Source organism: Sycon ciliatum, chromosome 4 (genome assembly GCF_964019385.1).
Source record: "Sycon ciliatum chromosome 4, ocSycCili1.1, whole genome shotgun sequence".
Classification (NCBI taxonomy): domain Eukaryota; kingdom Metazoa; phylum Porifera; class Calcarea; order Leucosolenida; family Sycettidae; genus Sycon; species Sycon ciliatum.
Window position 1 is genome coordinate 26,664,145 of NC_088646.1, and position 23,178 is coordinate 26,687,322.

General features: G+C 46.5%; 1 protein-coding gene across 1 annotated transcript in view; it reads left to right on the top strand.

Moving 5' to 3' along the window:
- The window catches only part of LOC135813491 (uncharacterized), a 33,970-nt gene that overhangs the window by 6,675 nt on the left and 4,117 nt on the right, over positions 1-23,178 (top strand). Inside the window, exons 7-28 of the mRNA XM_065326583.1 lie at positions 519-634; positions 955-1,116; positions 2,249-2,497; positions 3,701-3,715; positions 4,009-4,087; positions 10,345-10,460; positions 10,769-10,930; positions 11,546-11,797; positions 12,119-12,133; positions 12,559-12,640; positions 13,775-13,890; positions 14,200-14,361; positions 14,955-15,206; positions 15,516-15,530; positions 15,964-16,045; positions 16,982-17,172; positions 18,364-18,522; positions 19,734-19,988; positions 20,537-20,551; positions 20,906-20,984; positions 21,811-21,848; positions 22,300-22,497. Of these exons, the coding sequence (XP_065182655.1) occupies positions 519-634; positions 955-1,116; positions 2,249-2,497; positions 3,701-3,715; positions 4,009-4,087; positions 10,345-10,460; positions 10,769-10,930; positions 11,546-11,797; positions 12,119-12,133; positions 12,559-12,640; positions 13,775-13,890; positions 14,200-14,361; positions 14,955-15,206; positions 15,516-15,530; positions 15,964-16,045; positions 16,982-17,172; positions 18,364-18,522; positions 19,734-19,988; positions 20,537-20,551; positions 20,906-20,984; positions 21,811-21,848; positions 22,300-22,497 (2,810 nt within the window). The remainder of the gene's footprint in view (positions 1-518; positions 635-954; positions 1,117-2,248; positions 2,498-3,700; positions 3,716-4,008; positions 4,088-10,344; positions 10,461-10,768; positions 10,931-11,545; positions 11,798-12,118; positions 12,134-12,558; positions 12,641-13,774; positions 13,891-14,199; positions 14,362-14,954; positions 15,207-15,515; positions 15,531-15,963; positions 16,046-16,981; positions 17,173-18,363; positions 18,523-19,733; positions 19,989-20,536; positions 20,552-20,905; positions 20,985-21,810; positions 21,849-22,299; positions 22,498-23,178) is intronic.

Below are 23,178 nucleotides of genomic sequence, written 5' to 3' on the forward strand. Positions count from 1 at the left end.
TTTAAATATGTTGAGTCGAGTGATTGTGGGTCAGAGAATGAGTGCAGCGAGGGCGATGATGCAGACAAGTTATATGCAACACAGGTAGTGTTCCGTGCACAATACCGTTACATTCTGTTGGCATCATATTGCAGAGCTTTCCGGCGGAGCTCCGAGTTAGTTGTTGTTTGGAATGAAGCAAGAGAACAACATTACAGTCATGCACTGGCATCCATAATCAAAGGCATCATACTCTTGGCTATGGATCCTTGGAACTACTTGAGTACCTCTACCTTTGTAGAACCTAAGCATGCATTTCTTAGAAAACCTACAAGTATACTAATACTTGGACGAAATGTTCTATCACGGTTGGCTGTAAGCCGGTTCCATCTAGACGTGCAGCTTATGCAAGGGGGCAGCCTCGCTTTTATGGCTGTAGGAACTGATACGCTTTGTCTGTTTTGCCCTGCCCCCGGATAAATATCACTCCGTGAAGATTCGGTGCCAATTTTGTAATGTGTTTAATCGTGCTGTTACAGGCAACAACAGCTCCCAAGGCAATTCTCCTATTATTGTCTCCGCTGATCCTATCCCAGTAAAACCGAGTGTACCTGATCTGAGCAATGCAACAAGGCAGCAATGTGCACACTTCAAGGTGTGTTGACCAAGACAGTGTTCTTGTTCAAACCATTAATATTGTTATTTTGTTATTTCCGAGGATATTTGCTCTATTGAAGTTGATAACAGCTGCAAGCACCATGATATTTGCCTTTCCATAACATTCACATGTGCTGCTCTTTGAAATTCCAATTTGGGAGATAAAGCACAATTGGGGTTTTAAGGGTGAGGTGGGGGTGGGGAGAGAGAGAACATGCAACACGTCTTGTCTAAGTGCATAATATTATGCTGAAGTGAACTAACGTCTTGACATACTGTTCCACTGTTTCCTTTGCTCTTCTGATCTCTCTCCTTCAGCCCATTCTCCAGGCACCAGTGAACCTATACAATTCATGTGACATCACGACATGCTTCACGGTAGCTATAGAGGTACACTTGATACCAGGTGATGAGCTAGACGGTCAGACACAGGTGGAGATCACACTACATGGCTGGTCGGTGCAAATTCGACGAAATGCGGTGAGTATTATAAAAAAAGGCACTAAACAAATATCATCAAACACTCCTGCCACTGTGTGTACATGTATACATGTCTAGGGTTCTCTGAGCCAGGTCAAAAATAGTAGGGGGGGGGGGGGGACATGGGAAACAGTTACCCTGTAACCTATTTTCCATGTTCCCAAAATTGTCTTGCCATGCGAAATGCAACGCATGGGGCGTGCCCCCGACTTCACCCCAGACAAATGTGCTTTCATGAACCCTCTAGTAGTGACTATCGACTGCATTTTTCGTGGAATGGCATGAAAAAACACTAAAATCGGAAAATGTGTAGGAGGCGGCACTCTTTCACAGGGGCGCGCAAACAGAGTAGGGGGGAGGGGGGGGGGGGGGGGGCTGCGCCCCTCTACCCTCTTTGGCTAGAACGGCCTGATGTCAGTCGGTGGGTGCATGGTCAAAGTTGTGTTCAAACAAAAAGAGGGTGTTGAATCCTCAACCTTATTCTCTGCTACTGGTGAAATGTTGTATGTGTTGCTGTGATGTTGGAACCATGCAAGCTAATTCCCTTATAGTGTTGAGGATACTGTATAACATCATTAACATTCAATTTTAAAATGCATTAAAATGTCGATGTGAGGGACCGGCTTAGCCTGACAGATTTCAGGTGTAATGTATAGAATTAGGTGACCACCATTCAGATTTCTCTTCACATACAGTGCATACCCTTCACATACAGTGCATACCCTTCACATACAGTGCATACCCTTCACATACAGTGCATACCCTTCACATACAGTGCATACCCTTCACATACAGTGTATACCCTTCACATACAGTGCATACCTTAGTGCCTTTTAGGTGTAATAGGTGCCTGGTTTCTCTACCAAAATAACCGAAATTAAAGTTACACCGAGAATGTTGTGTTATACACTGTATGCTTTATGGTGCCCCAGTGGTGGGGTTGTCCATGAAACATTACCTTTTCGGGATTCTAGGAGGGCGACCGACCTTCTTTACTGACAAGTGCTCATCTGGTATCCGCTTTGGGAAACTTATCCTACCTTCACTTGAAGAGAAAAGCTGAGGCAGATACCGGTATACCAACAAGCATACTGAAGTCAGTGTGATATGATATCTGATGCTACCCCTGCAGGTTGTACTGACGTACACTGCCAACGGAACGAAGGAGAACATTTCATTGCCGTACGGTTTTCACGAGGACCGATTTCAAAACATAGCTGTCGGATGGTGTCCCCTGGCTGGCCGTGCGGTAGTCTACTACAATTGCTATCGGCTGTGGGATGTCAAGGTCCAGAGCTCTGCTCATTGCATCACAGGACGTGATGTCAATGAAGCGCGAGTGTGCATTCCAAACTCTGCAGAAATCAGAGAGAACATTACGGTGAGCTTTGCCAATTCGCAAAAGAACTGGAAAATGTTGCTAAGCATTTGCCCGAGCTGCAGACATGTTTCAGGGGGACTAAATCACTGCTTGGAAGTATTTTTCCTTTTTTCTGTCTGAATAAACTTATTTCAACATGATTATGTTGCCCCTGTTGTGTCTGTGATATGGACATCTACTGTTCTGATGCCATACAAACCTGAGCGGGGACTTGAATGTGAATACAGTCGACCTACAGTAAGATCGGGCGCCGAAGAACACCTCGCCGAAGAACACTCAGGCTGGAAAACCGGCAAAATTTAAGAACAGTCCAGGCTAGAATTATCAGATTTAAGAACACTTTTAAAATTTGGAACATTGTACATGTATGGGAGGTGAGTACATGTCATGTACACGTGTAAACAGTAACTGCTACATGTACAGTCATTCCCATTTACGACACCCACTAGTTTAGAAGTACTACATTGTACTACATGTACATGTACATGTACATGTACATGTACATGTAGTACATGTAGTACATGTACTACATGTACATGACAAACGTCATGACGTCACTCGACTCGCCGCGCGCGCGTGTGAATAAGAACGGTCTGGCTAGAATCAAAAATTTATGAACTTTCCTAGGCTGCGCTCGAGCCCCTGCGTTCTTCGGCGCCCGATCTTACTGTACCCTTATAACGATAACCTCTATAACGATATTACCCTTATAACGATATTTTTCTGGCAAACCAAATCACTCCATTGACTTGTGTATACAATGCCTTACCTCTATAACAATATTGCTATCACGATATTACCCCTATAACGATATAAAATGGGCTGACCAATCGACATTTTCCATTTTATAACAATATCTAGCAGGGGATATGTAGAGCCCACTATCCAGGTAGGGCAAGCTTCACTTGATAAGTCGCTGGGACATGACGAAATGCAATGGGGGCACCAGTAGGCACCTTGCTGTGTACACAATGGGCATGTACGTCAGTTTTATGCTATGAAGAGTGTAAAAAATGAACAAAATCCATGCATCATGACATATGTGTATGAAATGAACCAGTTACCCTTATAACAATATTACACTTATAACAATATTTCTTGGTTTGACGCAAATATCGTTATAAGGGTAGGTCGACTGTATGTGGATGATCAAGCTCATGTTAAACTTGGTGTGTTTGTGTCTGTCCTGTGCTCCTTTTGCAGCATATATTCCAAAAGGTATGTACATGTATGCCTCTCCAGTGTTTTGATGCGTTGTAACAAGTGTATATACCCCCCCCCCCCCCCCCAAGAGTGTGCAACTCCTGATAACCTTTCTATGGGGTACGCCGATGGCGAAAACTCGCATCACGTGGTGTGGTGTCGCTGTTGTACTCTTGGTTGTAAACCCTAACGTTGTGCTTGTAGTTGTCTGACCACACAATGTGCGACAATTATTCATGATGGGTCTCTTCACTAATCATGGGAACTCTTGGTTTCTGTCTCTCACACCTGTTACACTGTTATCTTAGAGAGTATATGAGAATCTACAGTCATTCCCAGGTGACGAACCAGTGCGCTGTCCACTCTCGGCATCAGCCACCCCTAACGGTAAGAACCAGTAACTAATAGTGCTGCACAACAGTGTCCCCGGCAATGTAGCAAAGATTACCGACTTGGTTCTCTTGTAGATTTAGGATGATTATCATGTGTATTATTGTGATGGAGTGCTACAGATGATCCATCATGCAATGACTTGTATGCTGCACTTTCCTGGCATCAACCCAGACGCCGCTGCATGCTCTCTTTTATGACTGCATGGACTGCTATGCTTTGTCTGTGTTTTTGCCATGCCCCACCCCCAGGGTGATTCTCACACTGAAGATTGAGTGCCTGCATTGTGATGTGTTTGATCATGCTGTTACAGGCAACAACAGCTCCCAAGGCAATTCTTCTATTATTGTCTCCGCTGATCCTATCCCAGTAAAACCGAGTGTACCTGACCTGAGCAATGCAACAAGGCAGCAGTGTGCACACTTCAAGGTGTGTTGACCAATACAGTGTTCTTGTGGATGATACTAGCAAACCATTAATATTGTTATTTTGTTATTTCCGAGGATATTTGCTCTATTGAAGTTGATAACAGCTGCAAACGCTATAATATTTGCCTTTCCATAACATTCACATGTGCAGCTCTTTGAAATTCCAGTTTAAGAGGCAAAGAGCGATTGAGTTTTTAAGTGAGGGGGGGGGGATGCAGCAAGCCTTGTCTAATTGCATCATTGCTGAAGTGAGCTAATGTCATGACATACTGCTCCACTGTTCCACTGTTTCTTGTATTCTTCTGACCTCTCTCCTTCAGTCCATTCTCCAGGCACCAGTAAACCTATACAATTCATGTGACATCACGACATGCTTCACGGTAGGTTTGAACGTACACTTCATACCAGGTGATGAACTGGGCGATAAGACACAGGTGGAAGTGGCACTGCGAGGCTGGTCGGTGCAAATTCAACGCAGAGCAGTGAGTATGCTGATGACATTATTACATGTACTTGAAGTAGAAGACAGACCTTGGACAAACTACGTAGTGGCTATGGAACATCTCTCAATGAACAGCTGGCACATTTTTCTTACGAGGTTTGCGTTATTTCTTCTATGACCACATGTAAAAAATAAATTAATTTAACGGTTCGCGTGAGACTCGGCTAGAGGCCAAGTTTTCCGCATCCATAGAAACGCCACCACCCAAGGTTCAAGTCGCGGATGCACCCCTTAAAGCGGTGGGAGGTGAGGACACCCGACCCACCACCAAGTGCTCGAAGACCTATAATCCCATTTACTGCATCCATGCTTCCCGCGTGCCAAGCCACGCGTTTCCAATTAACTGTGGGTCGCAGCACGCCTGGAAAAATCCTTCCGCTTCCAGCAGGACTTGAACCTGGTACCCTCTGTTTCTCAATCATGGCTTTAGACCATCCCACTGTGCCTGCTTGCCTAGCTGTATATCGGTTCCTAATCCGCTAACAGTAAGGGGATATAGGACACTGAGCTTCACAAATCTGCCCAGTTATCATGGAGAGTTAGGTGACATGATGATGTTGTGTATGTGATGGGTTCTTTCCTTGTAGATTATTATAACGTACACTGCGAATGGATCCAATGAAACTATTTCTTTTCCTTCTGATGACTTTGTGGAGAACCGGTGGGAGAATATTGCCGTGGGTTGGTGCCCCCTGGCTGGCCATATACTAGTGTACTATGATTGTAATCTGGCATATGATGCCAAGATCAACAACTCAACTCATTGCATCACAGGATATGATGCCGACGAAGCGCGGGTCTGCATTCCGAACTCTGTGGTAATCAGAGCCAACATCACGGTGAGCTTTGCAATAAGAACTGGAAGAGCTTTGTTGAGAAATCCCTAGAGCTGTCAACAGACCGGTATTCTAATTTTGAGAGAGTGCATGACGTAGGCTACTGATTGCCGATTCCTGTGTTTATTACTAGTAGCTTCATACCGGTATGTCAAACGTATTTGATGTGTTGCTAGTCTTGTTGTGTGGTTTGGCTATCTATTGTTGCATTATGGCCACCATGTACTGAGCTGGGTCTTCGCGGCATGGTAATGTGGGAATGATCCAGCTAACGTCAAACTTGGTATGTTTGTGTCTGTCCAATGCTCTTTTTGCAGCACATCTTTGATAAGGTATGTATGCTTTGGTTACGATGTTGTAAATTGTAATAGCCGTTCCCTGAATCGAAGCCTAAAGTTGTATATGCCAGGAAAATTTCTTTTGGAACATTGCAGTCTACCATGAATTGCTAACTGTACATTGTGCCCGATGTGTACCGTAATTCCGCGCATATAAGCCCACGGGCCTATATCCGGATATAAGCCCACCTCCGTTTATAAGCCCATGGGCTAATAAACAGACACAAATGCAACTCACGTGTCAAGTAGAATTTTTCACAATATGGACTCTTCCTACCATGGTACAGCAGGTCAGTGCAGTTTACCAGTAGAGTATGGTAGACCCACTATGAGCACGGAATTGTACTTTTTCGTGAACCTTCAATATTCGAATATTGGCCCATGTGCTAAAAAACGAACATGTTTTACTGGATTTTTATCCCCAAACTGCATTATTTCACATAATAAAGCCCATGGGCTAATATGCGCGGAATTACGGTATGGGACTAAGTCAACCTTGCCATGGTGCAAACAGGCGTGCTATAACCTATCCTCCCCCACTGGCCGCAGTGTCAATGATGGTATTTCCCGGGAGTCATTCAGCTTGGAGTATGACACTGTCGATTCGGCTATCTCCTATATCATGAAGTTCGGCCGTGGTTGCTACCTGACCAAAGTGGACATTCGAAACGCCTTCCGATTATGCCCTGTTGCCCCCTCTGACTGGCACTTGTTGGGTATCTCTTGGGATGGTCGTTACTATTTCGAAAAAGTCCTCCCGTTCGGCCTTCGGTCAGCTCCGTACATATTTGACAAGTTTGCATCTGCCCTTCATTGGGTTCTGGAGGACACATGCCGCCTTCCCCATCTCATTCATTATCTGGATGACTTCCTGAATGTATCGCCTCCCAGTCTTCCTCTTGCCCAGCACCAGAAGTCACTACTGCTCGACCTGTTTGCATATTTACAGGTCCCAGTTGCACCTGAGAAGGTTGACGGCCCCTCTACGGTTCTCACCTTCCTGGGCTTAGAGCTGGACACAATGGCTCTGGAGATCCGCCTTCCACCCTCAAAGCTGACTAAGCTATCTACCACCGTGTCGGCCCTCGTCCAATCCGGCCGGGTTCAGAAACGCGACCTCGCCTCCGTATTGGGCAAACTCTCGTTCGCGTCCAGAGCTGTACCAGCTGGTCGCACATTCCTGAGACGCCTGTACGACCTGGACAGAGCAACTCGATCAACACCATTGCACCAATGGCTACGCATTTCGGCATCGGCAATGGCAGACCTGTTGTGGTGGGCAGAGGCCCTGACCATATGGAATGGGAAGTCATTCTTCCTGGTGGATGAGTGGACGCCAGCCCCCGACATGCAACTACAGACTGATGCCAGCGGCACTCACGGTTATGGTGCCTTCTACAACGGCCGGTGGCTGAGAGGAGAGTGGACAGCCCAGAACGAGAACGAGAACATTGAGTTCAAAGAAATGTATGCTATCATAGTTGCCTGCGCGACCTGGGGTTCGGAGTGGAGCAGGCGACGCATTCAGTTTCAGTGTGACAACAAGGCCGTGGTGGACTGTATACGCTCCGGTACCTGCCGTTCACCGCCAGTCATGACACTTATCCGGGCATTGTATCTGCTGTGTATTGAACATGACTTCTTGGTGTCAGCTGTCCACATTCCTGGTGTCACTAACACTGTCGCCGATGCATTGTCTCGCAATTTGCTGCAGGTATTCAGGCACCAGGCCCCGGAAGCAGCAGCCGAGCCAGATCAGCCAGTCTTGCCAACTCTCCGTTGACAGACTCCGTGCTACAGCTAGCAGCACTGGCAATAGCACCATCCTCCCGCCGGACGTATTCTACCGCCGAGACCCGCTACTTCCAGTTCTGCCAAGTGCATGCCTGCAACCCATTGCCGGGCGACGACTTTACTTTGTGCTATTTTGCTGCCGAGTTGTTCAGGACTCTTCAGCCTCGATCTGTCCGTGTCTACATGTCGGCAATCCGCAACCTTCATGTGGAACTTGGCTTTGCTTACCCGTCGGGCCCAACAACTCTCCTCGCTAGGGTCCTGCGGGGCATCGACAGGTCGTCATCGACACAGCGTCATCGTCTGCCGATAACCACTCCACTTCTCAGGGAGATCTGCCGGCATGTTGCCGTTCCACGCATGCGGCACCCTCACGACAAGGCCATGCTAAGGGCAGCTTTTTCCTTGGCGTTTCATGGGTTCTTCCGTTGTGGAGAACTGACTGCTGGCCTGAGGCGATGTGATGTGACGATCAGTACTGACCAGCGGTCGTTATCGGTAAACGTGCGCTCATCTAAGACGGACCCCGACAGCACGGGCCACACAGTATTGGTTGGAGCCAGCACGGACGCACTGATCTGCCCAGTGCAGGCCATGGCAAATTACCTGGCGTTTCGCCCCGGCGGCGACCATCTGTTCACTTATGCTAATGGCCAGCCGCTTACAAGAAATGCAGTGTCCTCTGAACTGCGCAACCTGCTGCCACTCTGTGGGGTCACGGACCCGAGTGCATATGCCAGTCACTCTTTCCGGATTGGCGCCGCAACATCAGCGGCCATGGCAGGTGTCCCCGAACACATCATCCGTATCATGGGTAGATGGCGCAGTGATGCGGTCCACCGCTACATCCGGGCTGCTACAGCTGACACCCTGCGAGTGTCACGTCAATTAGCTGCAGTTCAAAATCATCAATGGTAGCTGCGGGTTAGTGACCACATCATGCCTGAACTGCTTAGCTTTAGCTTTACATTGCTGCTGTCAGTACAGCACAATACACCAGTCGTATTTCATTATTACTCTCATGCCATATTGGGGATATTGGGAACGGGCAGTCTATCTCCGCAGCTGGCTCATTTCAATCACTACCGGTCGCAGCTCCTGCCCACGGCAGGCCGACCGTCTCTCGTTCACACTCTGTGTGCTCCAGGTCACAGCTCCTGCGCAGAGCAGGCCGACCTGTCTGTCTCTCTCTCACACACACTATGTGTGCACCGGGTCACAGCTCCTGCGCAGAGCAGGCCGACCTGTCTTTCTCATGCACGCCAGCTGCTCCGCCCAATATCCCTGATATGCCAACCAGAAAACAATGTGTTCTGAGCCGGGTGCATGCCTGTATGTGGAGAGTGCGTTAATGGTGGTTTAGCGTGTGCGCTAAGCCCTGTTAACGAACGTGGAACATCTACCACTCATACTTGTCTGATGATCATGCATCTGATTATGATGTCATTGCTATACATGCGCATGCGCAGCGCGCGCCACTCTCCCACGCATGCATTCCAAATCTTGCTTTAGAGAGAGACAAGGAGAAAAGAGAGACTCCTTTGTCACTTTTGCTTTCTGACGACTTGACTGTTCACTGGTTTGTCCGTCAGTGTCAATTTCCCCTTCCCTCCCAACCCCATTCGACTGGGGATCACTATCTCTCCGTCACTGTCACCATAATTTCCTCAATAACAGTGTCAGTACAACTCTTGTCAATATACTTATATCGGGTGAGGGCAGTCTATCTCCGCAGCTGGCTCATTTCAATCACTACCGGTCGCAGCTCCTGCCCACGGCAGGCCGACCGTCTCTCGTTCACACTCTGTGTGCTCCAGGTCACAGCTCCTGCGCAGAGCAGGCCGACCTGTCTGTCTCTCTCTCACACACACTATGTGTGCACCGGGTCACAGCTCCTGCGCAGAGCAGGCCGACCTGTCTTTCTCATGCACGCCAGCTGCTCCGCCCAATATCCCTGATATGCCAACCAGAAAACAATGTGTTCTGAGCCGGGTGCATGCCTGTATGTGGAGAGTGCGTTAACTGAACTCATCTGTTTTACAATTTCGATGCGACATTTATTCATGAAGGCTCTTTTCCCTTCTCATGAGAACTGTTGGTTTCTGTTATCTTAGAGGGTGTATGATCATCTACGGTCGTTCCCAGGTGACGAGCCAGTACAATGTCGATTCTTGGACTCAGCCGCCCCCAAGCCTAGTAAGAACCAATAGCTGACATTACACAGCTGTGTACTTGTACTGCAAATATAGCTTATTCTGATTGCATTCTGTTGGAGATTTGGAATACTGATTGGGTGCATCAGCGCGATTAAGATTGAGTGCCTATACTGTGATGTGTGTTGATCATGCTGTTACAGGCAACAACAGCTCCCAAGGCAATTCTCCTATTATCGTTTCTGCTGATCCTATCCCAGTAAAACCAAGTGTACCTGACCTGAGCAATGCAACAAGGCAGCAATGTGCACACTTCAAGGTGTGTTGACCACTACAGTGTCCTTTTGGACGATACTATTGTTATTTTGTTATTTCCGAGGATATTTGCTCTATTAAAGTTGATAACTGCTGCAAGCACCATAATATTTGCCTTTCCATAACATTCACATGTGCAGCTCTTTGAAATTCCTATTTTAGAGGCGAAGAGTGATTGAGTTTTTAAGTGGGAGTGGGGGGGGGGGGGGGAGAAAATGCAACAAGCCTTGTGTAAATGCTTTGCTGAAGTGAACTAACGTCATGACATACTGTTCCACTGTTTCCTGTATTCTTCTGACCCCTCTCCTTCAGTCCATTCTCCAGGCACCAGTAAACCTATACAATTCATGTGACATCACAACATGCTTCACGGTAGGTTTGAACGTACACTTCATACCAGGTGATGAACTGGGCGATAAGACACAGGTGGAAGTGGCACTGCGAGGCTGGTCGGTGCAAATTCAACGTAGAGCAGTGAGTATGCTGATGACATTATTACATGTACTTGAAGTAGAAGATTGCTTGCCGGGCCTTGGACAAACTGCATAGTGGCTATGGAACTTCTCTCAATGAACAGCTGGCACATTTCTCTTACGAGGTTTGCGGTATTTCTTCTATGACTACATGTAAAACAAAATTAATTCCACGGTTCGCGTGAGACTCGGCTAGAGGCCAAGTTTTCCGCATCCGTAGAAACGCCACCACCCAAGGATCAAGTCGCGGATGCACCCCTTAAAGCGGTGGGAGGTGAGGACATCCGACCCACCACCAAGTGCTCGAAGACCTATAATCCCATTTACTGCATCCATGCCTCCCTCGTGCCAAGCCACGAGTTCCCAATTAACTGTGGGTCGCAGCACGCCTGGAAAAATCCTTCCGCTTCCAAGCAGGACTTGAACCTGGTATTCTCTGTTTCTCAATCATGGTTTTAGACCATCCCACTGTGCCTGCTTGCCTAGCTGTATATCGGTTCCTAATCCGCTAACAGTAAGGGGATATAGGACACTGAGCTGCACAAATCTGCCCAGTTATCATGGAGAGTTAGGTGACATGATGATGTTGTGTATGTGATGGGTTCTTTCCTTGTAGATTATTATAACGTACACTGCGAATGGATCCAATGAAACTATTTCTTTTCCTTCTGATGACTTTGTGGAGAACCGGTGGGAGAATATTGCCGTGGGTTGGTGCCCCCTGGCTGGCCATATACTAGTGTACTATGATTGTAATCTGGCATATGATGCCAAGATCAACAACTCAACTCATTGCATCACAGGCTATGATGCCGACGAAGCGCGGGTCTGCATTCCGAACTCTGTGGAACCGAGAGCCAACATCACGGTGAGCTTTGCAATAAGAACTGGAAGAGCTTTGTTGAAATCCCTGGAGCTGTCAACAGACCAGTATTCTAATTTTGAGGGAGTAGATGTAGGCTACTGATTGCCTATTCTTATGTTCATTACTAGTAGCTTCATACCCGGGTATGTCAACTGTTTTTGATTTGTTGCTAGTCTTGTTGTCTGGTTTGGCTATCTATTGTTGCATTATGGCCAGCATATACTGAGCTGGGTCTTCGCGGCATTGTAATGTGGGAATGATCCATGAGATCCAGCTAACGTCAAACTTGGTATGTTTGTGTCTGTCCTATGCTCTTTTTTGCAGCACATCTTTGATAAGGTATGTATGCTTTGGTTACGATGTTGTAAATTGTAAAAACCGTTTCCTGAATTGGAGCCTAAAGTTGTATATGCCAGCAACCTTTCAATTGGAAAAAATTGCAGTCTACCATGAATTACTAAGTGTACATTGTGCCCGATGTGTATGGGACTAAGTCAATCCTGCCATGGTGCAAACAGGCGTGCTATAACCGAGTCCATGGCTTTTTATAATGAGGTCCTGTAGACGGCTTAACCTACTGGACCTGCTCGCAGAGAGTGAAACGAGGTCTGCACTGCACATCGTACACATCGTTCGAAATGCAGTGTCCGACTACAATGCCATTGGCACTATCTGAACTCATCTGTTTTACAATTTCGATGCGACATTTATTCCTGATGGCTCTTTTCACTTCTCATGAGAACTGTTGGTTTCTGTTATCTTAGAGGGTGTATGATCATCTACGGTCGTTCCCAGGTGATGAGCCAGTACAATGTCGATTCTTGGACTCAGCCGCCCCCAAGCCTAGTAAGAACCAATAGCTGACATTACACAGCTGTGTCCTTGTACTGTTAAAGGGGAAGTGCATCGATTTTTTCGAGTATGGTCCAGAAGAAAGACAATTTGATATCAGTTCGAATGGCATATCTCTCGCTCCCATACTATTAACCAAACTTGCCAAATCGCCAATTGTATACTCACGTTGCCATAGCGACCAGCGCAGTGATTACGTACGAAAGGCTTAGCTCCACCACAGAGAAGGTCGATCACTGCAGAATTTGGTCATTTTCAATTGGTTTATTGTATTCACGAAGTGAAAGAAGGGCTGTGTTCAATGCTGTTAGTGCAGTGAACTGTTTGTTAGTAGTCCTCTCGGTTGTGTACTGGGACGTGACACCGACAGGAGAAAGCTGGAGTGCGGAGACACCAGCAGACAAGCGAAAATAGTGACGAACAAAATGCTGAAATCTTGGTTGGGACAAATCAGACGTTCAGCATTTCCCCCAACCAAGGACCCTGCCGTTTGCTCTTTCCACTTCCTGAAGATGAATGTGATGCTTCCTGGCGACTCTCCTATCACTCGTAACATCTTCTGAAGCCAGGTGAGACGACGGGTGGTGGAGATTGACGAATGAAATAATGTCGTAGGTTTGAAAGTTTGCTGAAAATGTCTCATGAGAGATGGCGAATTCCAAGCATCTTGTCCTATAGGAAACCATTTCCTAGGCACAGTCAGCCTAGGGAAATGCATGAGAAGGGCGATAAATAGTTCACGGCACTAACAGCATCGAACACAGCACTTCTTTCACATCGTGAATACAATAAGACCATTATAAATGACCAATTTATGCAGTGATCGACCTTCTCTGTGGAGGAGCTAAGCCTTTCATACGTCATCACTGCGCTGGTCGCTATGGCAACGTGAGCATACAATTGGCGATTTGGCAAGTTTGGCTTATCGTATGGAAGCGAGAGATATGCCATTCGAACCGATATCAAAGTGTCTTTCTTCTGGACCCTACTCGAAAAATTGATGCACTTCCCCTTTAATATAGCTTATTCTGATTGCATTTTCTTGGAGATTTGGAATACTGATTGGATGCATCACCACGATTAAGATTGAGTGCCAATATTGTGATGTGTTTGACCATGCGGTTACAGGCAACACAAGCTCCCAAGGCAATTCTCCTATTATTGTCTCTGCTGATCCTATCCCAGTAAAACCAAGTGTACCTGACCTGAGCAATGCAACAAGGCAGCAATGTGCACACTTCAAGGTGTGTTGACCACTACAGTGTCCTTTTGGACGATACTATTGTTATTTTGTTATTTCCGAGGATATTTGCTCTATTAAAGTTGATAACTGCTGCAAGCACCACAATATTTGCCTTTCCATAACATTCACATGTGCTGCTCTTTGAGATTCCTATTTTAGAGGCAAAACATGATTGAGTTTTTAAGTGGGGGGGGGGGGGGGGTGGGAGAGAAAATGCAACAAGCCTTATCCAAATGCTTTGCTGAAGTGAACTAACGTCATGACATACTGTTCCACTGTTTCCTGTATTCTTCTGACCCCTCTCCTTCAGTCCATTCTCCAGGCACCAGTAAACCTATACAATTCATGTGACATCACGACATGCTTCACGGTAGGTTTGAACGTACACTTCATACCAGGTGACGAACTGGGTGATAAGACACAGGTGGAAGTGGCACTGCGAGGCTGGTCGGTGCAAATTCAACGCAGAGCAGTGAGTATGCTGATGACATTATTACATGTACTTGAAGTAGAAGACAGACCTTGGACAAACTACGTAGTGGCTATGGAACATCTCTCAATGAACAGCTGGCACATTTTTCTTACGAGGTTTGCGTTATTTCTTCTATGACCACATGTAAAAAATAAATTAATTTAACGGTTCGCGTGAGACTCGGCTAGAGGCCAAGTTTTCCGCATCCATAGAAACGCCACCACCCAAGGTTCAAGTCGCGGATGCACCCCTTAAAGCGGTGGGAGGTGAGGACATCCTACCCACCACCAAGTGCTCGAAGACCTATAACCCCATTTACTGCATCCATGCTTCCCGCGTGCCAAGCCACGCGTTCCCAATTAACTGTGGGTCGCAGCACGGCTGGAAAAACCAGGACTTGAACCTGGTATTCTCTGTTTCTCAATCATAGTTTTAGACCATCCCACTGTGCCTGCTTGCCTAGCTGTAGATTTGCTCCTAATCCGCTAACAGTAAGGGGATATAGGACACTGAGCTTCACAAATCTGCCCAGTTATCATGGAGAGTTAGGTGACATGATGATGTTGTGTATGTGATGGGTTCTTTCCTTGTAGATTATTATAACGTACACTGCGAATGGATCCAATGAAACTATTTCTTTTCCTTCTGATGACTTTGTGGAGAACCGGTGGGAGAATATTGCCGTGGGTTGGTGCCCCCTGGCTGGCCATATACTAGTGTACTATGATTGTAATCTGGCATATGATGCCAAGATCAACAACTCAACTCATTGCATCACAGGATATGATGCCGACGAAGCGCGGGTCTGCATTCCGAACTCTGTGGTAACCAGAGCCAACATCACGGTGAGCTTTGCAATAAGAACTGGAAGAGCTTTGTTGAAATCCCTAGAGCTGTCAACAGACCGGTATTCTAATTTTGAGGGAGTAGATGTAGGCTACCGATTGCCTATTCTTGTGTTTATTACTAGTAGCTTAATACCGGTATGTCAACTGTTTTTGATTTGTTGCTAGTCTTGTTGTCTGGTTTGGCTATCTATTGTTGCATTATGGCCACCATGTACTGAGCTGGGTCTTCGCGGCATGGTAATGTGGGAATGATCCAGCTAACGTCAAACTTGGTATGTTTGCGTCTGTCCTATGCTCTTTTTGCAGCACATCTTTGATAAGGTATGTATGCTTTGGTTACGATGTTGTAAATTGTAATAGCCGTTTCCTGAATCAAAGCGTAAAGGTGTATATGCCAATGACCTTTCAATTGGAAAATTGCAGCCTACCATGAGTTGCTAAGTGTACATTGTGCCTGTTGTGTATGGGACTATAAGTCAATCTTGCCATGGTGCAAATAGGCGTCCTACAACGCTGCCCCTGAGTCCATGGCTTTTTGTAATGAGGTCCTGTAGACAGCGTAACCTACTGGACCTGCTCCCAGAGAGTGAATTGGGGTCTGCACTGCACATCGTAAACATCGTTCTAAATGCAGTGCCCGGCCGCAATGCCATTGGCACTATCTGAACTCATCTGTTTTACAATTTCGATGTGACATTTATTCCTGATGGCTCCTTTCCCTTCTCATGAGAACTGTTGGTTTCTGTTATCTTAGAGGGTGTATGATCATCTACGGTCATTCCCAGGTGACGAGCCAGTACAATGTCGATTCTTGGACTCAGCCGCCCCCAAGCCTAGTAAGAACCAATAGCTGACATTACACAGCTGTGTCCTTGTACTGCAAAGATAGCTTATTCTGATTGCATTCTCTTGGAGATTTGGAATACTTATTTGGCACACCGCCGTACTCTGTGCTGTGCAGTGGTGCACCATACTGTAATGTTCACATGATTGCATGCTGCAATTTTCCACTGCTCAAAACTCAATGGCATTTTTGCTACTCCTAATACCAATAGGTGCTTGAGTTGCTAACCTTGGAAGAAAATCGAAGTGACTATGGATGGGACAGCCATAGCTGGTCCAAGTCTACTCTAGTTTGATAAGTACTGCTGTCGCATGCCCCAAACAGCTAGACCGGGGATGCCGTGGGCATGGAAGGAAGACTGACAACGTATAGTCAGATTTGACCGTGGGATGGACTGTAGCACGATCAAGGAAAGCTGGCATCCTTATTAAACTTTATGAGTGGGAACCATACTGGATATTTCTACATGTGCCACAATAATCCAATGAAGGCCTAAATGAATAATCCAATGAAGGCCTAAATGAATAATCCAATGAAGGCCTAAATGAATAATCCAATGAAGGCCTAAATGAATAATGCAATGAAGGCCTAAATGAATAATCCAATGAAGGCCTAAATGAATAATCCAATGAAGGCCTAAATGAATAATTCACTAGTTGAGGGAATGGAAAAGGGAAAAGTCTGAAGAAAAAATGGCTGTCACCACCAGGACTCAAACCGGGGACCTTTGCTCGAGGCCACCGATGCTCGGGACCTTTGCTTGAGGCCACCGATGCTCGGGACCTCAGTTCGCTTGAGGCCAAGCAGACTAGAGAGTACTAGAGTTCATGTATTTTGCTCGCCACTGATAGGAGGCTGCATGCCCAGATTTCACCATCGGCACCTGTAATAAGGTTCTGCAAATGTTTACGTCTTTCTTTTCGCACAGGTGACCCTAGTGCTCCGAACAATGTCAGTGCTGTTGCCCCGGGCACGGCGTCCACAGCAGCCCCGACCTCTAGCCCAGTGCACACAGTGTCGGATGTGGCTTCATCTTCTACTACAAGGAGCACTGGGTCAGGTCATGCAGATCTAGGAGGTGCTAATGGGCAAACAGCAGTGCACTGCACAAATGAAACGGTAGGTGTTTCTTCTGTTGAGTTGCGTAATTTCTACAGTTAATACTGTAAAAGCAGAAATTTCGGTGGTGTAATATTTTTGGTATTCTCCAAAACCGGCGGTTCGGTGGAGGGAATTTTTTTAGGTAAACCCATTTTCCAGGTAAGTGTACTAGTACAAGTACAGGTCGTCCCCCGTTAATACGAGTCCGGTTAGTACATAAACCCCGTTAGTACATAAGAAATCTCAAGTCCCGGACGAAACGTGGTCACTTCCATACAAATGTTGTCCGTTAGTACATAATCCGTTAGTACATAAACCCCGTTAGTACATAACATTTCTCCGTACCCGCATGTCACCTACCTCAATAGTACATAATTTACTGGTCTTTTGGCCTTCCAGTGGAGGCACATCGTGTTCTAGTTTCTACTTGTGGACGCAACTAGCATAGAAATCAGAGCGCACATCACAAACCGACAAAGCTCTTTTTTTTTTCGAGTGACTGTACAGGTGCGGCTGGGCATGTACCATGTCAACTGTAGAATCTTCGCTAAATGTGACCGTTATAACATAATTTTTATGTTTATCGAGGGAATCAAGAATATCTCGCTGCCTAATCATGGTAGCAAGAAACACTCAGAAAAGTTGAAAAAAGTGAAAAATTCTGGTATACAAGCAAGTTATGTACACTTTCGTTTAGTACATAAACCCCGTTAATACATAACATTTGTCAAGTCCCAGAGAATATGTATTAACGAGGGACGACCTGTACCGACATTTTCGGTGTGTTTTATTTTTGGTAAAAATTGTCGGCACCAAAGTTACCGAAAATAAGACATCACGGAAAATTTCTGCTTTTACAGTTAGAAGCACAATCGGGCCGCGGATGAGGTTCCTAGGTGTTTAGGACACACCATATTACCATGCATGTGACCAGCCGGCCAAGAGACTGCCCTCTTCCGTCTCATTCGCTGTGTTCTGTATGACATTTGAAGCAGTTGTATACAGAACTGTACACATCCTGTAACAGCCGGAGCAACGGTGCATGGCCAGCCTCAAACACCATCCATCTGTACAGCATCCACGTAGCCAGACATGCACCATGCAGGCTCATGCAGGTGCAGCAGCTGTGCGCACAGGAATGTATTTGGATGTTTTGCTAACCTGCAAATTTCCTGTGTTTGCCCCGTGGCTATTGAATCCACCCTGCAGGGAATTCTGCGGGCTCCTGCAAATTTGTTCAAGACATGTGACAACTCGACATGCTTCACTGTATCCCTTGATGTCCGCCTCATTCCGGGATATGCCACAAACAAGACGCAAGTGGCGGTAACCCTGGGAGGATTGTCGGTTGAGATTCGGCAGAGTGAGGTTAGTGCCTGCTTGTTGTTTGTTTTGTTTGTTTTTTATTATTTCAGTTCGTTGCCTCAACAGTACAAAGTACAAATATCAAGAGGGACGAACGAAAAGAGAAAATAAAACAGAGCGGAGAGGAAGATGCAACTGAAAGGAAAGGAAAACTGAGAGAAACGGAGAAGGCTGGCTGGTGCCAATGATTCATTGTAGAGGCGACGGTTCGATACCGGAATGGCTTGACAGCCAAATTTGTATAGACCCTAACCGATCATCAGCGTTGATTGTTCACTCGAAATATGTTTGTGGAAGGAAACTGGCCTGTTGAAGTTTGCTCTGAGGCCAGAGTCAATCGAACTGAGCCACTCCTTTGTGTTGACCCATTGCCTCCAAGTTGCCCAATTTTTCGCTTCAAATCAGAGGTGGCTCCAAACCGGACACGTTTTAGAGTGCACGTCAAGTTCACTCTGGGTCTGAAATTAGGTAATTGCTATCGCTCCACGACGGCCAGTACAGAGTAACAATAAGCCTTGTGTGTGCTTCCATTAGTTTTGATTGGTATGCGGTGCTTTATTGGCGAGAGGCAAGCCGCTGTTTACCTGCGACACAAAGTTGATTTTTCGAAAGTCGTAAAACTCAAGTCGCAGTGGGAAGCAACACGACAAAAACTCAAATGCTTGGTATGGCGCTTCTGGTCATCGCAGAGCCATGGAATTTTGGCGCTGAGTAAAACACATCGTAGTCTCACTGTGACATACGTTTTCTAATCAAAATACCAAGAGAGGAAGTGAATATTGGGACCATTCCGGTTTGCAACCTATGTCCTATTTGAAATCGTCGCCTCCAGAGATCTCTACAGGGAGGTTCCAGTTTGTCCGAAACAGAACAGCTGATTCATGCGTACATGTATGGTTTCCAGAAGAATATTTGCGAAATTTAGGGGGTTCCTCAGAACCTCCACCCCCCGATCCACCCCTGCCTCGACTGAGAACAGAACTTTGCAGCGTTGGTTGCACCTACTTGACACACCAAGTCAGTGTGCGGTATTGTGCTTCATGTGAATAAATTCAACTTGTTTGCGGGCCTCGCTGCCTGCTTTTGAAGGTGTAATGCAACGGTTGAGCTTGAAAATGTTCAGTGGTCAGATAAATCAAGTAAAAAGTAGCCCAGCACAGATCCGCAGTGGAAGTCAACAAGCATTGTGATGACGTGCTTTCCTCCTTTTTCAGATTGAACTTAGATACCTGCATAATGGTAGACCTGTTCAAAGTATTGTCGCCATACCGCATGGCCTGCGGAGCAACCGCTTTCAGAACGTCGCCATCGGTGTATGCCCCTACGCCGGTGTGGTGACGTTGTACTACAACTGCCTGCGCCTCGTCAAGGGGCAGCTTGCCTCTCCTGGTGATTGCATCACTGGACATGACATGGATGAAGCCAGGGTCTGCGTTCCCGACACGCCCGCCGTACGGGCCGTCGTTATGGTGAGTTAGAACAGCTACATGTACTCACCAAATACACATGGTGTCCTGTCTTGCTCAAGACTAATGGGCTAATCGTTAATGGGGTTTCTCGGCACTTGTGCCAGTGGTTGTGAGACGTATCTCCTCACCTCCACCGTTGGGCACTGCATCTTCCGCTAGGGTTTACCGGGTGTTAGCGGCCGTCGTGAGTTCCCTTTGGGAACGGACACGATAATTTACTTACTTCACTTTACTGTCTTGCTCAATCCCATTCTCTAACCCGGAAGTGGAGCGCCAGGATCAGCCACGGATCAGCTTACAGCTTATCCTCAGTTCTCTGCTGGGCTATGCATACTGTACATGCCGTCCACAATAGTCAACATTACTTCGAGAAAGTCGAATGACATCAGTGACAAAATGGTTTTACGAGCTTCATATTGCTGCATGATGATTAGAGCCGCAAAGCTCTACACTGTACACATGGAATAGTGCCGCTACTCTTGACCAACGATCACATTCCTGGCCGTATTTTCATTTTCTCATTTTGCGTCTTTTCTGTTCCCTTGCAGAAAACGCCCGAGAAGGTAAGTAATGTGTACTGGCATCTATTCTGTTTTTCACCCTTCTTTTAAGCCTCACGTGTGTACCATCGGCATAGCAGTGCTCTCTGGTGAACATCCATCTACTCTACCGTAGGCGCTGGATATACTTTTGAGCGCCCTGGCAAAGTACCCTTCAGGCTTATTTATAATTATCCAGTCTGGCTTCTGGCTCACGCGTACTAGTACATGTACCAGATTTTATCTTATTTCTGTGTTTCATTGAACATTTCTGTGTTTCATTGAAAAGTCCAGACGGCTAAAAAACAAAGAACACAAAAAGCAGAAAAAAACAGTACAACCGTGTGCGTTTTCCTTCTTCTGTTTTTGCTTTGGCAGAAGGTGTATGCAAACGTGCAATCCTTTCCGCATGCGTACCCAGTGAAGTGCCGTTTCCCCACTCTGTGTTCTGTAGAGAGTAAGTATCACTGTTTTAAGCTGACTGCAGTGTAGATCCAACCCTTTCCTGACACATCCCGGAACTCTGTGGTTGTTTTTAGAAAGTGTCCGCCCGGGCATGCACAGAAACTGATATTAAAAATAAATAAAAAGAGGCACATAATTATGTCTGCACCGGTGAGCTCGCCCGCCTGGGAAGCGGCCTATCTTTAAAGACCGCATCTAAAGAACTGGCATATGTATGTGGCCTGCAGGCACTTGAGTAAGGTTGGAAATCTAGGAATGGAGTGTAATGGAGTGTAGTGGGTATTTTTGCATCCAAGTACATGTACTGGGCTTTACCAGGCAGTACCAGGTAGGCACAGTGGGTTGGTCAAAGACCATGATTAAGATACGAGAGGTACCTGGCTCAAGTCCTGCCTGGGAGCGGTTTTTCCAGCCGTGCTGCTACCCACAGTCAACTGGGAATTTGTGGCCAGGCACAAGGAGTACATGGATGAGGCTAATGAGGTTTCTCGGCGCTTGTGCCAGTGGTTGTGATACTTATCCCCTCACCCCCACCGTTAGGCGCTGCATCTTCCGCTAGGGTTTGCCAGTGTTAGCGGCCGTTGTGAGTTCCCCTCAGGGCCGGACACAACAATGTACTTATTACTTACTGGGTGTTGGCATAGTTACATGCAGGCTCGATGTGCAATGACTATTCAACACTAGGTTTGCAGAAAGCACAGCACTGATTTCTCCCGACAGACAGTTCATCTGGCAGATCACAGGCTGTGACTTGATTGTAGCGTTTAAAAAATGTCATGATGAATAAGTGAAGGTGTGTTTCCTACTCTTCGTTGCAGAGAAAAGCATCAGTGACTTGTCAGCACTGGTAATGAATGTAAGTTCCCCGCTGGACCTCCCCTCCCCCCCCCCCCCCCTTCTCATGCCTGGGTGATATCAAGCATATAGGCACATGAAAGGATGCATGGCACTAATAATGCACACTCGTACCGTGCTAAAGTGAGAATGGCGAAATCTCAGCTTGTCATCTGGACCTTCCTACTTTTTACAGTGCAGTCATTTGACTCACACAATGTGCAACACCATAGGAACACCATAGGAACACCATAGGCATAGGTATTTTTTAAGCATTACCATCTGACATACATACATGTAGCGTCCTGTAGTTTCACGGCATCACCCCCGACACTTTTCTTTGGTTTCGTACTCAACTGTCCTTCCTCACCAAAGCTTCTATCCACTAATATGAGTTTCTTCATTCACACACTCTAACCCATTCCGTGACCTCGCCATTTCCTTCTTGGTGGCGTGTGAATTGTGGATTTCAGATGACCAGCCTCGTCACTAACCTCGTCCACGAGAGGAGTAAGTATGCTGCACAAGTACAGCAGCTGACATCGCAGGTAGCAAACATTACCCAACACTACGACAAGACCGTGAAGCAACTGGCATCAAGGTGCGCCTTTGGCAACAAGTTTGTTGCTCCCGGCAACTTCACGGACAACTGTCAAAACTGCCAGTGCCAGGTAAGGTGATCTAGGTTCCATGTTATTCACATGTGTTACCTCACCTACAGGGCTAGTCAGAGAAATCCAACCTCATGAATAAAGCAGCGTCGCGTTCGAGTGCACCGACCAGTATGTGTAGTCGTCAGGCGAAATAGCACGTCATAGTACATTTGAGATCAGCGGGAAGAAGATGACGACGTCCACTAATTTAGTATCTGTGCACACAAATCTGCTGTGTGTGTTACTCTGTGTGTCAGCTATGGCATCATCGCCTGTGGTTCCATGCCTAGCATGTACGTCTGAACCATCCTGCAAAGTTTGAATGACGTAGGTTGAGCGATCGCTCCGCGAAACATACTTTTTGAAATTCTCTTTATAGTATATCTTTCACCATTGAAATTTCGAATTTCTTCGAATTTTTTGCTGAGAGGGTTGGCTTGCAACCTCGATATGGCTTGTTCCAGGCATGCTTTGGAGCCATCGCCTGTTGAAGTAGTGGCGGGGATCTGCCCTGCAACTGCTACAACAAAAAATGATTCGATCTGAGAAAGGGTGAGACCGCGAATCTCGGTTGAATATTGAGTATTTCAAGCCTTTTCACGACAAAGATGGAGTTCTTTTTGGAGATGGACGTCGCGGCAAAGGACATGGTATCCGACTTCTGGCGTCTGGTGAAGCCAGGGATCATTTGTCCAGTCA